The 16,453-nt window shown below is 26.6% G+C and overlaps 2 protein-coding genes across 7 annotated transcripts in view; both read right to left on the bottom strand.

Annotated features, from left to right (window-relative positions):
- LOC122715464 (lateral signaling target protein 2 homolog) overlaps positions 1–2,521 on the bottom strand; it is a 50,191-nt gene extending 47,670 nt beyond the window's left edge. For all 3 annotated transcript variants that reach the window (XM_043937683.1, XM_043937684.1, XM_043937682.1), the window contains exon 1: positions 2,247–2,521. In XM_043937683.1, coding sequence (XP_043793618.1) covers positions 2,247–2,282 — 36 coding nt within the window. In that variant the 5' untranslated portion in view covers positions 2,283–2,521. The remainder of the gene's footprint in view (positions 1–2,246) is intronic.
- A 2,801-nt stretch (positions 2,522–5,322) lies between these two features.
- The window catches only part of LOC122715417, a 47,877-nt gene continuing 36,746 nt past the window's right edge, over positions 5,323–16,453 (bottom strand). The window contains exons 3-9 of one of the 4 annotated variants that reach the window (XM_043937593.1): positions 11,758–12,024; positions 9,573–9,868; positions 9,101–9,142; positions 7,898–8,193; positions 7,359–7,542; positions 7,105–7,283; positions 5,323–6,815 (exon numbers count right to left, since the gene is read on the bottom strand). In XM_043937593.1, coding sequence (XP_043793528.1) covers positions 6,365–6,815; positions 7,105–7,283; positions 7,359–7,542; positions 7,898–8,193; positions 9,101–9,142; positions 9,573–9,868; positions 11,758–12,024 — 1,715 coding nt within the window. In that variant the 3' untranslated portion in view covers positions 5,323–6,364. Of the gene's footprint in view, positions 6,816–7,104; positions 7,284–7,358; positions 7,543–7,897; positions 8,194–9,100; positions 9,143–9,572; positions 9,869–11,757; positions 12,054–16,453 lie in introns of all 4 variants that reach the window. The other 3 variants (XM_043937596.1, XM_043937595.1, XM_043937594.1) reach the window with 3 other exon arrangements.

The following is a 16,453-nucleotide window of genomic DNA, read 5'->3' on the forward strand; positions in this document are numbered from 1 at the left end:
ATGATTTTTTCCCCCAATACGTTTCGAGAACGCGTTGAACCTGATCCAAACATGGTCAAGGCACCGTAAACTAACTGAAATCTTTTACTTTCCCACCGGGGCATAAACTTGAAAAGTGTGTTGCGCACCTTTCGTTCGTGGTCGACGAGGTTGTAACTGAGAGTATATACTTACACGCTAATCCACGAGAAACCGGTACGATTCAATCTACGTGGGATTAAAATCGTCAACTATGTAATTCGCATATTAACTTATGGCGATTCGAACTAATAAATGAAGAAATTTTAGATAGAAAAAATTTTCCAATATACAAAATATATATTTTAATAATATATACATGCTTTCTGTAATATATATATATACTTTTTTAGTATATATATATATATATACTTTTTTTGTAATAATAATTCTTAAAAAAATTTTTAAACGAAAATCATTTTTCAAAACTAGATATATATTTGGATAAAAGTTTCAAAAAAAAAAATTTAAAAAAAAAAAAATGATAAAAATAAATAAATTTCTGACTAATAATCAAATAAAAAATTCAATTGCATCAAGTCATCATTTATAACAATAAATATTAAAAAATTCTAATAATACTGATAAATAATATTATGCAAACAAAAATATATTTTTTAATTCAATGTATAATATACAAATACGGTAATTAATCACTAGGTAATTAAATATCTTAATACTTACATATATGATAGAATTTAAGAAGTAAATAATAATATGTACTATAAATATACTATTTATAAGAATAAAAATTTATCTAAAATCCAAATCGAGTTTCAATGAAATAATTTACTAAATACTGATAATACTTTAAATTATAATTTTTAAAAATTTCTATCTTACATAAAAGTAAAATCAATCTAATATCATGATTGCAATGAAATTAAATCACGATTGCATACAAAATTAAATCAAATTAAAAATTCAAAAAAATAGAATTCAGAGAAAAATTAATTATAAATTAATACGAAATAAGTCGCTCGCTTGATGACAGCTCATTGAATGTGGTCACGTGATACATATATGTCAATCTACGAACTACGTATGCACACAAGACATGTATGTTATTAGATACTAATCACGGAGAATCGGTTCGATAAGAAGAATAAAACAATTCATTTTATCGTACTGCATCATTTCTCAACGTATAAAATAATGATCGAAACAATGAGAAAGTATTGAAAAAGATGAAACACATTCTTCAGTTTTACTATCGCATTTTCACGTGAGCAACGACAGTACGCCTTCGAAAGCAGGCGACAAATAAAGCCGACAGTGATAGAATCTTTTCCTGGTACGTGAAAAGAATGGACAATACCGACGAATATTTCTACATGATAGAGACGTGCGATGCATTAATTAATGAGCATAGATATTAAATTAGAGATATTAAATTACAATTTATACAACAAAATGTAAAATAAAATTTTCAAAAAATCTCTCATTAATCATGATCTAATAATTTAAATTGAGGTTAAGCGCGACAGATGCTAGAGTCATGTGATTTTAGATGTAGGTTATCGACAACACACGAAAGAGAAAGTATCTGGGTAAATAAGAAAACTCTGAAATATGAGACAAACATAGAATATCTATATAATAGTAGTAAATATTTAAAAAAAAGAAAAAAATACAAAAAAATATGTTTAATTTTTATTTATAAAAAATTATTATTGATCAAATAAATTAATTTATCGATCTTCCTTTTATACATTTTTTAATCGAATAAAAGAATGTATCTTTGAACCGGAATTAACCTCGAGGTCATCCTATATTAGAAGATTAAAAACCTGCAGATTCTATTACATCAGCTGATTAGACCATGTTCTATGAACATTACATGGAATTTCAATCAAAAAATATATTTCAATATATACATTGGCATCGAAAGGAAACGTCGAATTGTAAACAAGGACGATTAGCACTCGTGTGCGTATCAATGAAATATGTACTTACAGGTATATCACGCAGATGTAACACGTCGCCCGAAGCACTTCGGGATATCGTGCGAATTTTCACGAAACAGGTGGCAACAGCGCGCAGGTCCAACACACAGAGACAGGGACAAGGAACGAAGAAAAAAGAACGAGCGCACGCGTTCGATCAACTAACCAGTACGATAAGAAATATATAGAGACGAAAAAGAAACAAAGAAACGCATCAAACTTAAAAAATAAGAAGGAAGATGAGATTAAAAATAATGATATAGAAGAACAAAAAGAAATTACCTTAGGCCTATAGAACCATTTTCTGATCGACTCCATCGCAGGGCCGTCGAGGATGTCGGCAGGCTCACGGGCGAGTCGTCACTGCGCCTCTTGCGACCAAAGCACTTGCGACATAGCGAAACCTGCCACTATAATCTTACCAGAAAGCGTCACACCACGAGACACTAGTTGACCGCATATAAGTTAGAATTTTTTCGTCAAGTATCACCATTAAACATACAATCATCGATAATTTCAGTCGATCCACACATTCGAAATTGCGCGTCAAACATGAATCGCGCGTCCGTAAGACTGACTGACGAGCACAGACTGCAAAGGCATAGCTCGCTGTTGCGCATGCGCTCGTTGAATATTATGGACGACGTGACATTTGAAGTGAACAGAACTGCCATCTATAATATATTTGAATCCATCGAATTTTTAAAAGATTAAAAAAGTTATTATTAAATTATTAGTATATTATATTGTATAACTTTTAATATTTTTTCTAAACGCGAATTGATTTGTATTATTAATTAGTCATTTCATTTTTATATTCTAGATGATAAAACTGATTATAAATATTTTTATGAAAACATTTAGTAAAAAAGTAGTAACATTTAAACGTCTGAATTAAAATTAAATTTATTTCAATCGAATTAAATTTAAAATAAATTGAATAAATAAATAAAAATGTATAAAATAGAATTTTATATATATGTTTAAATATATGCATATTTTGAAATTATATAAAATTACGTAATTTTATTTTACAATTTAATTATAAAATATACATAATCTAAAGAAAAAAAAAAAGGTTTTAATTTAATTTAATTTTTAAATTTTAAAAGAAAAATCTATATTAAAAAAAATTATATATGAAAATTTAAAAAAAATGTAAATGTTTTATATAAATATTGGGTTATAAAATAAAATTACCAGCGATACATAGAAGGAATTTAATAATATTATCTTGAAATTTAACACATTTTGATCTACATGACTAGATTATAAAAAAAGCAGTTAAAAATGTATGACTTTAACAATGTTAAATATTATGGATCACAAATTATGCACATATACATACGTAAGTTTCACATTTTAAGTATACATTTGGATTTAAAATTATAAAATAGGTCTTTCAACAAATTTACTTAATATTAAAGAACTAAGCCTCGATAATAAAGAAACAAAAATAACGCGATAAATTCTACTATACAAATACATGAATCACATAATCTATTACAACGAATTGCAATATAATGTTATACAAATTCCTTCGATTATATTAACAAATTAATATCAATACAGAAAACATAATTGTATCGAAAATAATAAAAACTTATGATATCATTTTACTTCTTGAGATTCATATACACATGTAAAGAAGTGGAATGCGTATCTGTATGAGTGTGTGTATATTTCTACCACATAAATATGTAATAAATTTTTTAAACTTTTTAAACATCTAAACAATGCAAATAAATTTTAATTTTATTAAACATTTTTCCTATAAATTGCTAGACTTAGATCTTAGTAGAGTAGAAATAGAACACACTTTGTGTTTGTACTCTCAAGAAGTAATATTTACTATTAATTTATTTAGTTTGCTTAAAACTTTTTGAAAACCATATTGAGGATATTTAACACTATATTCTCTACATTCTATAAGTTGCAACTAGATTTAAAAATTTTATTTTCAAACATTTTATAATAAGATTATTAACCAAGATACATATCATTACAACTAACAAAAATATATATGAATTCTTTTTTTTTTTTTATTACAAGGCAAGAATTTTAATTTTGGGAATAAAAATTTTCAGGTAATTAAATATCACCAAACATTATTAATATACATACATTAAATAGTGCTTTAGCTCAAAAAGTTATAAGCAAAATGCTTTTTTTAAGCATACATATTCAATTTTTTGTGCAATAACACGTTACGCAAGACTGTTAAAACAGACTTCGTAATTTTGATATTACATTCTTTATAATATTTTTCTCAAAAACTGTAAGTAAATAATTATAGTAAATACTGATTATATAACTACACAACATCTAAGATTCAATACAAGCTATACTTTACATTTGCTTGAAAAATGCAAGGTTTTACTACACAGGTAGTAATATCAACTTTTTTTTTCTGTTTAAATGCAATATACTACTATGTTTCTCTTAATCTATGCAAACTCACTACTTATCTAAAACATCTATATCACTTGAAATGAGAGTAGTTGAGTAACTTCTTATTATATTATATTACACAAATTCTTTTTCTTTCCTTCTTTATGTTAAAATACTCGAATCACATAATTAATAACAATTTTCTTCCATTCTAAACATTCAAAGTCATAATTAGTATATCTTTAATTGATTGCCACACAATGATTAAAATATTTCAAATAGTGATCTAGTAAATATCATCTAAAATAAGAACATTTAATATCTGTATTATTGCACAGTGAAATATATCAAGAATATTTTAAGTAATGAACGAATGATATATTTTTTTTATTAATTATAGATTTTAATAATTATGTCGTATTATTTTAGGGAGTGCATTTAATTTAAATTCTTTAAAATATAAGATACGAATTTTTTTGTTCTTTTAAACGACTTAAATGACGAACATTAGATTTTATAAAATACATAGATTTTAATAAAAACATTTCTTACTAAAATATTGAACATATATGTAGATATATTAAACAATTTGAATAAGTTTTTTTATTAAAATAAGATTTTTCAAATTTTTTAGGCACAAAGTAGTTATTTATAATAAATAATATACCGAATATACAATGATACGTTTCATATTTAATGATTACGTTTGATTTTTAAAATTCGTTAAAATCAAACTAATTACATTACATGAACAAGATATTATATATTAAACATATTTTGTAATTAAAAAATAACTTTGAAAATTATAATATTTTTATATATATTCAATTCAAAATAATTTTTTGATACGACTATAATTTCATTTAACAAAATTTACAAGATTAATTATGATTTTAAAAACATTAATATAAAAAATTTTATGAAATTCCTTACAAATTCCCTTGGCGAATAATTTTATAGACAAAAATCGTCAAAAATTTTATAAATTACATATAGTTTAATTTTATACCAATACTTACTTTTACAATGCATTTCAATATATTTATACAATGAATTCGAACCAGCAAAAACATTAATGAGATTGAATTGATATTATTATAGTAATAATTCTATTGGAAATAACAGTAAATATTTTCTGCATTGTAAGATAAAAATTTGATTTTTTGACATAACAGTCAAAAATCAAAAAACAGTTCAATTCCTATTTAATCAGAAAAATCGAACCATATCGTCAGTTAGCATTCAATATGAAAAAGAAAGATAAAAAATCAAGTAACTTTTCTCTAATATAAAAAACTAACATAAATGCCAATTATTTATGAATATTTTCATTAAAAAACGTATATAACAATCAAACTTTATAACTAATGTACGACTTAATTTTAAGATAAAACAGTGCATAAACTTTATATTTTTGTATAACTTCATAACTCCCTCAATCAATAAATCATAATATTATAGAAAAAAACACTAAAAATAGTTAATTTGTAATCATAAACTCGTTGTAAATTTAATAAAACTAATATACGACAATAAATTCATTCATTCGCTAAAAACAAAACTATTTAAACAAGCAAAAAAGTTACATGTGTTTACACATATATAATAATTGACAACTTCTATAATTTACAATATATTTACAAATTTCGACAAAAAAATATATGAAAAAGAAAAGAATGTTATGCCAAAGAATTTCAATAATGATTTAAGAATGCAATACAAATGCACAACAAATTACATAAGTAGATGGCACATACGCTTGTAAACTTAAAATAAAAAAAGGAAGATAAATTATAACATGCTACTCGTTGTAGCATTAGTAACTAAAAAAAAAGCAGGAAAAAGGTATTTGCTTATATTCGTGCAATTTCCTTACAAAATTAAAGCAAAAGTTTTTGCGATATATTTTGAAGATTAATTGTTGGCAAGATGAAAAACTCTACTTTCGTTGACTTGAATGCATGTTACTGAGAATGGAGAATCGATTGTCCTCTTCTTAAACTCGTTGCTTAACTAAATCCAAACTGCACTTTTCGACACTGACAAAGCCATTTAATTATTCGAGCATTGCGTTCTACAATACTCGGAGGATCATTGACTCTCTGGTTACTGTCGTCGTTACCCATACCGACGCTGCAATCATTATTCTGCCATTGACTACTTTGATTCGTTTGGTTGTTTCCAGCCCAAGAGTAAAGACCTAATGCCGAGTCGACCGAGCTAACGCTATCAAAAAATACGGGGGATGACGACTTTGAATCTGGTTTCGTGATACGTTGATAATTGTCCGAATCAAGACCTAAACAATCGAAGAAATTTTCGAGTTGAGTAATTGACCGAGGAGGTCGTGCAGGTACTTTATTGGATCGACCATTATCTTGACGCCAATAACGATCACTAATATCCGATTTTGATCTCAGAATTGGTCGGCCACGACCTTCTTTCCAGCCATCGGAGAATCTAAAGCAAGAAAAATGCAATTTCTTTTTTATTGCTTATAATTATTGATAAAAAAAAAAAAAGAAATAATTTTTTTACAAAAAAGTTTCATTCAATAGTCAAATTTATAGTACAAACTAAGATATGGCAATTATTTATAAAATCATATTAAGATTATAAAACATAAAAAGATATTTGTAAGATTGTAAGAACTTATTCTGAATATTTATTTGAAGAATGAAAATTTTTTGATATATTTTTAACCTTTTTTGAATGTATTGCACAAATTTTATCAAATTGAAACATATACCTTGAATTGCATGTTGGACTATAATCCGTTTGACTGTTGCTGCTCTCAGATTCAGGACTATAGCGTCTTACAACAGATGTTGGAGTACCGTTAGCGTAACTACCTCTTCTTGAACGATCTTTTTCCGTCGAGTGTTGAGTAGATGCACCGCTGTCACGACGTATATGACTCCAGCAATCCTGAAGTAAAATATTTCATTCAATGAATAGCGGTTTTCATTTAATGTTACACTGTCGGTAAAGTATCGACTATACTTGTATTACTGGTGGAGGTTCACTGCGAGGTGTACAGTGTCCAGATGACCCACCAGAATCTCTTGCAGTCGCTCCGTGACTTAACTTGCTGGAACCTGATGACTTTTGAGTACGACCACCGGCAGATAATACACTACTGGCATCGCCACCACCCGAACCTAACGAACGTCTGATGTGTCTAGAACTGAAATAATAATATAAAAGTAAATACAATTGTTTTATAAAAATTATTAACAGTTATTAAGATTATTATACAACAGTTATTAAGATTATTATACATGCCAAGTCTAATAGAGTTATTAAAATAATAAAACTTATAAATTATTAAAAAAAACAGATATTTATATAAGATTATAAATATCTATACTCTTCCAGAGAATATTGTCATCAATTCTTTTCAAAAACATTCCATATATTTTTGAGATATACTCTAAATAAAATTTTTATTAAGGTTCTGAAATATATCTGTGAAATATTTATGTGTGTCTTATAATTAGAATTCTTTTGGAGGATCACATATGTGAAAATGTTTTGAATACCTGCGATAACAGACCGCATCTCGTTTAAAACTGTGCTCTGAATAGTCCGAACTAGTTTCACAATCTGGGCAATTACTGGAGGATTGATGATGACCGGATGGCTTGGATGATTTAGTCGATGCACGTGGCGACAGAGACGCCCGTCGTCGCGTGCTAGTATGGAGATCAGGCAAAGATTTGTGACATACAGTGTTCTCCACCGATTGCGAGCTGGTGGATTTCCTTCCAGATTTTCCGGATGTGTGTGAATGAGAGTTGCTCCGGCCAAACTTAAAACGAACATCTTGCGTGCAGTGCTGTAAAGTTGAAGAAAATAAAATTTCAATACAGATTCATGGTATACAATTTACAATTAAACACGAAATACTTTGTATACTTTGCAACAATATACATTAGGGTAATTGTTGGAAAATCTTATATCAATTATGATATAAAGATATAATTTCTATAATTATGTACAAAAATATATTATATATATTTCAATAAGCACATATATTGATATTATATACAGATTATTTCAGATCAAAAGAAATGGAGTATCACAATAATAATATGACTCTTATTATCTTTCGATTTGAATTTTTTCTTTTTTTTTTTTTTTCATCTATGAATCATAAAAAAAATTTATCGAAATGATAGATATCAATTCCGCGTCAATTTCACTACAAGTTGTCGACAATCTTCATCATGCTATGCACGTGTTTAATAAAACAGTAGAGGAATATGTCTTCCGTGTTAAACTCGCGAACATGTGTATGTACAACTTCCGGTTCCTAACTCCGTTTCCTGTCTTCGGCACTTCGACAATTACGATTCATCAAGAGGAAACGTGCATACGTATTCATGGATTAAAAGTATGAAGGACAATAATACCTACTACATATTGTCAATGAATATTGTACGGAACATTTATTTACAAGATAATTACGTTATCGTCGAAAATTTGAAATTATTCTTTAATTATAATTATCTGAAAACTTTTAATTACTTGTATTAATGATACTTAATGATAATAATAGTGAATTTGTTAATAAAAATCGTATACTAATTCCAAGTTTTTCAACGATAATGTATATGCAGAGATATACGAAATAAAATATACGATCAAATTATTGAGACCGAACAAAGGAACAAAGGAATAAATTACAGTGAAACATTTCAGACACAAGTAAAGGTAAGAAATAATTTTTAATCACGACTCACGTCGATCTTCTTTCGAACACGAACTATACGTACAACACCAAGCTAAAAACAATACCCAGATTACACCTCAGGCTGAAAATAATTTTTATTTCGTTTAAACAAAAAAATTAAGACAATTCATCAAAAAAACGAGAAAATCTTAAAAACGAAATTGTGAACCTGTATCGTTTCATTTCCTTCTACAATAATCATAAAAAAAAAAAAAAAAAAATACCTTGTTTTGAATAATTTGAATTATTTAAAAATTTATTAATTTTATTAATTTATAATTAAATTAAATTATTTTGAATAATTTGAGTTATAATCTCATCACATTACAAATAACAAATCGGAAATTCAACAACATTTAGAAACCTATAAAAAAAAAAAAAACTAAGTCCCTATGTATAAATAATAACGAATGCAAATTTTTTATAATCATCATTACAGCGAAAAACCGATGCAGCATTTTAAAATTTATTAAAAATCGTACCTTTATGCGATCTTCCTCCCGAAAATTCGGTGATAAGCTTCCGGGGGAGTATCGAAATTTCTCCTCCTGTGGGATACCGTTCGTCTGGACGATCGTCTGAGTCGGACTGTCCGGGAAAAATACATTCTCCTTGCTATCGGTGTTTAACAATCGACGTAATTTTGTCTGCAGTTGATCTCCACCGGTGCTGCTCAGCGGCCCTGAAATGGTGCGTCGCTGCGGAACAGGAACCAGCCGCGGACTCTTCGGTGGCAGTGCGGGTGGCAGTGTTTGTTGAGGACTTAGAATTCCGTCCGCTGTTGAAAGAGGTGAAATAAGGCTTAGCATAATCGCCGTGGCAATGAAAGGGAGTTAGAACTAATTTGGTAATCAAATTTATATATATATATATATTTATATTTAGTTTCTAAGTTTTATAACATCTCGTAATACTTTTAATAATCTGCTTTTAATAATCTTTTAACACAATATTTCGTACGACTTTTATCGCGTGGAAATAATTTCGTTGAGAATGTATAATCTTCTCTTTTTTAGGGTTCGATAGATGAAACATGCTACTTGGAAGGAATTGGTCTGTTGGAAGTAACAAGTTTCGACGTAAGAATATCAAATATCGCGCTGAAAGCAATCTACAAGCGGTAATCACGTACATAGGATGTAAAATGTATTGATGGATTTTAGTGAGAAGAAATATTTGTACGTAATAATTGCTTGCTAAAATTGATATATTTAAAATTATTAAAATACTTTTTTTTTTTCTTACTGATTTTCAACTTTATTTTTAATTTTTTCATACGATTGATCTGTGAATAAATCCAATTTTACACAGATATCATAGAACTTTTTATACATGTACATATAAATATATATATGTATTCGTATTATTTAACACTTTATTATTTCTTTATTGTATATTTATTTTATAATTATACTTTAATTAAAGAGTTCAATGTCCTTATAAAGAAAAGAATAAAATATACTTTGTAATTTTGAAACGTAATGAGTATCTTACTAATGTACACCTGCGTTAAACAAAACTGCTATCAATGGCAAACATAGTTTATTTTCTTGCTCGCGACTGAAACGGTAAAAATATATTGCTAAAAATACCCAACCGTTGATTACAAAGGATTAAGAAAAAAACGCGGGATTATTTAATTCACGAGAAGTCACTAATGTTAGGAAATGTTCAATATCTTTTTAAATTTATTAATTCTTATAAAAGGTATTAACATTAATGAATAATTTCAATTAATTTTTATCAAAAACACAATATGCCTATTATAACAGACATTTTGAATTATTCATGTTTTTTTAATGTTTTATTCGGTCATTTATTAGATGTTTTAATAATTTAATAATTTATAGAATTATAAAATACGAATCTTATATAATTTAGGTATATGATATTAAATGATTTTCATTCTGTTATAAACAGTTATTGGAATATTTTAATTTTATTGATCATAAAGTATGCTATATTTGCAAACAGCTATTCTCCTATATCAACTCAATATGCATTTATGTATTTCTAAATATTTTTATTTTAAAAATTAATCGTTTCATGATCATTTGTGGGAATGACTTTTTAATTAGATCTAAGTTTCTTTTCTATATAAAATATTTTAAATTATAAAAACATGCAAAAAGAAAATTTTAAAGTAAATTATAAATTCTAGAAACTTTGAAAATACATATATTATTATTTTAAATAACTTTTCTAAAGAAAAAAGAATAAAAAATTTTTAAAATATATGCAAATTTTTCCCTAAAAATATTCCTAAACAAAAGAAGAAAAAAGATAAAGCTTAAACGAATATATTTAAAACAAGAGAATTACACGAAAAATCCCCCCAAAAAATCATCGAAACACAAAATTATCCTTACAAGCATCTAAAAATACTATCGATTCTCATTCAACAACATCTACTAGTCCAAAGAATGAAAGAAGTTTTACTTCGAAAGTACTCAAACAACCAACTATCTCGTCGATGGCAAGTTGCCCGCCAATGAAACGGGAAAGCGTATACGTGTACGTACGTATACATGTATACACGTACAGTATGCATAGGTATCCCGCAACTGTTAAATGGCCATGCACGTTAAATCGATCGCGCACCGTTAAATTGAAAAAGAAAGGTGGAAGGTGTATTGCAGAGGATCGAATTTTTTCCAAGAGACTTACGCCTGTCCTGCTCATGGCACGATGCCCAGCAACAAGATGGCGTCATCGGAGCAGGTGGTAACTGCGACGGCGACGTCGGTTGCATCGAACAGGTCGACGAGTTCCCGCATTTCCTCAGCAACCTAGGTGGCGCGCTCGGTGCGCTCAGCTGCGATACCTGAAGATGACCGCTGTTCTTCAGCTCCTGTTTCCGGTCCAGCACGGTCTCGCTCTTCACGTAGAACGCCTTCGTCTCCTGGAGCAATTCCACGGCGCTCTTCCGCTTCCCTGTGGCACGTGACGAGGAAACCAGACGGCTGTAAGTGACACTCGAGTAAAAACGGTAAATAGCCCGCTTCCTGTAAGCGGATACCGGACAACCAGACACCCGCTCGACAGGGTTAAAGCCACGTGCGTCGGCACGAGCCTCTTTCTAGCAACCTTCCCGGAAGCTTTTGTCTCTTGTTACTTGGGGGATCCCAGGATCATTGATTTAATTGGAAGGTTGAGGTATTGGTAATCTGGTTCACGAAAATACGAGAATCGTAAACCCAATTATTTATTTTAATTCTTACGGGAGTGAATTATCGTTGGTTTGTGAAAAAAATTTGCTATCATTGATTAGTGATAATAGATTAGTAATATAATACTATTTTAATAGGAAAGATATAATGCATCGAGATTTAGGAACAGTTATTAGAAACATTGAATATTAAAATGGAACTTTATTAACATTTTAAAAAATATTGGGTATTTAATTTTATCATAAATGAAATAATTTTAAATAAAATTAAATTTTTGAGATTTATTGAAAATAACAAAAATTTTGTTTTTTTTTTTAGAACGATATAGATAAGAATTTAAAGTGAATCAGAAAATATAATTAGTAAAATTGAATTTTATTATAAAAATGATCATAAATAATATATCTAATATATCTAATTTGAAATGTTTTAGAATAATGTCTGAATTTATGATATCAATTATTTTATTATAATATATTTAAAAAATAGTAGGCTAGGAATATAAAATTTTTTATATAACATATATATTATAAATTTTACATATCAATTTGTATATATAACTTTTACGTTTCAACTGTTTCAAGAAGTGCAAAGTGCTCCTAGATATGCTTATATTAATGGATCACTTAACTCTCTAATTTACGACTTCGTTATGTTTCTTAAGCCGATTATACAGTGTTCTCTGAATTAGTACGATCGAACTAATTCTAAATTAAATGAAGAGAAATTGTCATCATTCTTTTGAATAAAACATATGAATATATTTTTTTTTCTTTTTTCTTTTTTTTTTTTTTATTAAAGCAGATTGAAATAATTGAACATTATCACGTATGCCATAATATTGAAAAATCTATAAATAGTATTTATTGATTTCCATTTGTATTTATTTACTTTTAATAATTATATTTAATTATATTATTAAATATTTCAATTTATGTCAAATTTATAATCGTCAAAATTGATTAAAATATTAATTATTATATACATATAACTATAATATTAAAATAATTATTAATAGTTATTGTTGCGATATCATAATTATTATTATTTTATTTTATCATTTTTCAACTCAACAAACATAAAATTTGAATAAAATAAAGAAGTCGATTAATTTTAATTTTTATTGAATAAATGAAACTTGATATCTATATTATATTATATTTCAAAATTTATTAATTCGTTAAATAATAAACTCTTTGCGGTAGCATTAATTCAGTAATAGTATATTATAACTTTCTGTTTGTTCTTTCTTGCCCCGCTTTCGCGAATATTTACGACGAAAATGGCTCTTGAACAAAGTCCGAAGAATACGCGCAATTCCAGTTTAATTAGTCAGTTTTAGTGGCAATTTATTGTAAGAAGAGCATCATTAGCGGAAATAACGAAGACAGAATCTGTGAAATATAAAAATGCCTAAAAGTAAAAAAGATCTAATACTACAATTTCTCTAAGAAATATTATTTTAAATCGAATTAAAAAAATTTCAAGAAAATTATCGATCTATGTATGAATTTTTTTTAATAATACTCCTCATAAATTCCATGTAAATTTTTAGAAAATAGTATTTTAAGTAAAAATTAATACGTTATTTATACGGCAAATCATATTTTCCCACAGAAATCATAGTAGTATTCATCCTCCATCAGAGCGCATAATATTAAGTTGCATAAGAAAATGCTGCAAAATAGACATTTTTATTCATAAAATTATTTGCTTGGAAAATTTATAGAATCTGGTTCTGAATCTCTAAACTTAATTTTTTAAAATTTTTTTACATATTAACTGAAGCATATATTACTAAAATTATATATTTAATATTTAATTATTTATTTATCGAAAAATGAATTACATTGTATTCTATATTCCTTATATATAAATATCTTATATTTTTTATTCGATATTTCTCGAAGAATCTAAAATATGCATGGATGTTATCTGTAACCCGACACATCCCACTTTTTCCCACCTGCAACATAATACTAAAAAATATTTTTTCAGCGCTTATGCGTATTCTCTAAAGCATGTCATAGTTATGTGAAAAGCATAAAAAGTATATTCAAATTAAAATATTGACATATTTTATTAACATTATATAATAGCAATATCCTTGAGCATTATAAAATTCTAAAATAAATTAAAATATTTAGTTAAATATTATCAAACATTAGTTTAATGAATTAACATGAAATTTTCTTTAAATTTCATCGGTTAGCATTAAATTTTTTTCCCTATTAATTTCAAATAATTAAGATCTGCATTCGAAAATTGTTTTTTTAAATTTTACAATCAACAATCAAAATTATTCGAATTAAATAGATTAGAATTAATATTACAAAGAAACTATTTGTGTGTTTTTTTCACAATAATATTGCATCTTATTTTATTATTATTATAACTATCAAGATACATATAGAATATTTATTGTAATAGCAATTAACTGAACGTGATGCAACACAACTTGCTAAAGTTATAAAATATTATATAATCAATCACTAACTAACGTGCAGACTTCAAATGAAATCGTAGAGGAAGCATTTCACTTGTGAACCGAACTGTAATACCTATTTCAAAAACAACGCTAAATATTACGAATAAAGCTTCGCCGATAGTTTCACTTCAATATAATTTCCGGGTAGCTACAAATCACATCCTATTATGCATTGATTAGCCGGAAATCATGAACAACAAATACAATCATATTCATGAAAATCATCTAGAAAATAGTAGGAATAATAATGATCGAACTTATGCAAGTCAACGGCAAAATATAAGACATGTAAATAATGATGGAATAACAAGTTAATAATATAAATTGAAACATAAAAATATACTTGTTACGTAAAACGAAATTGTCATATTATAATAATTATATATTTATTTTATATATTATTATTATATATTTTATATATTTTATATATTATTATTATAATAATAATAATTATATATAATAAATATGTATAAAATAAATATATATAATAATAATTATATATATATTATAATAATTTTAATTTTATTTTTATCCTGTATTTTGTTAAAATAATAAATTTGTCGTTTCATCTTTATTTCCTATGTAAAAAAGAAATATTAAATATAATAAATTGTTTTATACATGATAACTTCAATTAAGATTAACAAAATATATATATATAAAAAGAAAATTCTATAAAACTTATAAAATAAATAAAAAATACTCAGAAAAATTTATAAACAATTTTTTATTAAAATCGTTAAATTTTCTTTCTGAAAAAATCTTATTTTTGAAACGTGCTGTGAAAATGATGAAAAAATAATGAATATTGGATATTTTTATTCGAGGAAAATATTTAAATTTCTAATAAAATACGAAATTGATATAATAAAAAGAAAAAAAATTTTCCCTCCTTTATTCAAGCGATTTAATTTTTAATTAATCTCGTAAAATTTCACATTACTCTTTGATATTGCGTATATGAAACAAATTTAATTTTTCTAAATTGTAACTCAAACATATCTAAATAAATAATTTCGAAAGTAATAGCTAAATGTTTCGTTGCCATTCATCGATCGATTATGAAAGAAGGACTGGAATGAAAGTGACAAAACAGGTCACCGTTAACATAATGCAAAACAGCAAACCGAATTGAGAACGAGTTTTTTTCCAATGAATGAGAAACGGTTTGCAATAATTCATGATCAAGTTGTTCAACCAGCAATTAAAAAAAAAATCTGGTTAAAAACAAGTTTAATAATAATTTTTTTTAAAATGGAAACCAGTCGAACAAAAATATTTTCATATTGTAAATAAACGAAAGTAATAAGATTAATTGGTAGAAATAAATATACGAAGGACAAATTACAGATAAGAATTTTCTGTCGTCGCCATGGAAGAAGCTAGCAGATGTGCTTGTACCAGGATGTTATAAATAATTCATGATAGCATTTTAATTACGTTACCGACTTTTATCACTGGGAATCAATTTTTCATTGTTGAATCTAACATTCTAAATTGTATTTTTTAATCTTATTGCACAGTTCTTTTTAATTTTCTTGCGATTCTCTGGATTGAATATAATATATTATTAATTTTTTTATAATATTAATTGCAATTAATTTGCATTTGAATTTTGCGTTTCGATGAGCAAAAAAATCTTTTCAAGTTTTAAAACAAGTTTAAATTAAACAAATGTATATGTTATTAAAATGTACATTTGTTT

The sequence above is a fragment of the Apis laboriosa genome, unplaced genomic scaffold, assembly GCF_014066325.1.
Source record: "Apis laboriosa isolate Shangri-la unplaced genomic scaffold, ASM1406632v1 scaffold35_cov144, whole genome shotgun sequence".
NCBI classification, from domain to species: domain Eukaryota; kingdom Metazoa; phylum Arthropoda; class Insecta; order Hymenoptera; family Apidae; genus Apis; species Apis laboriosa.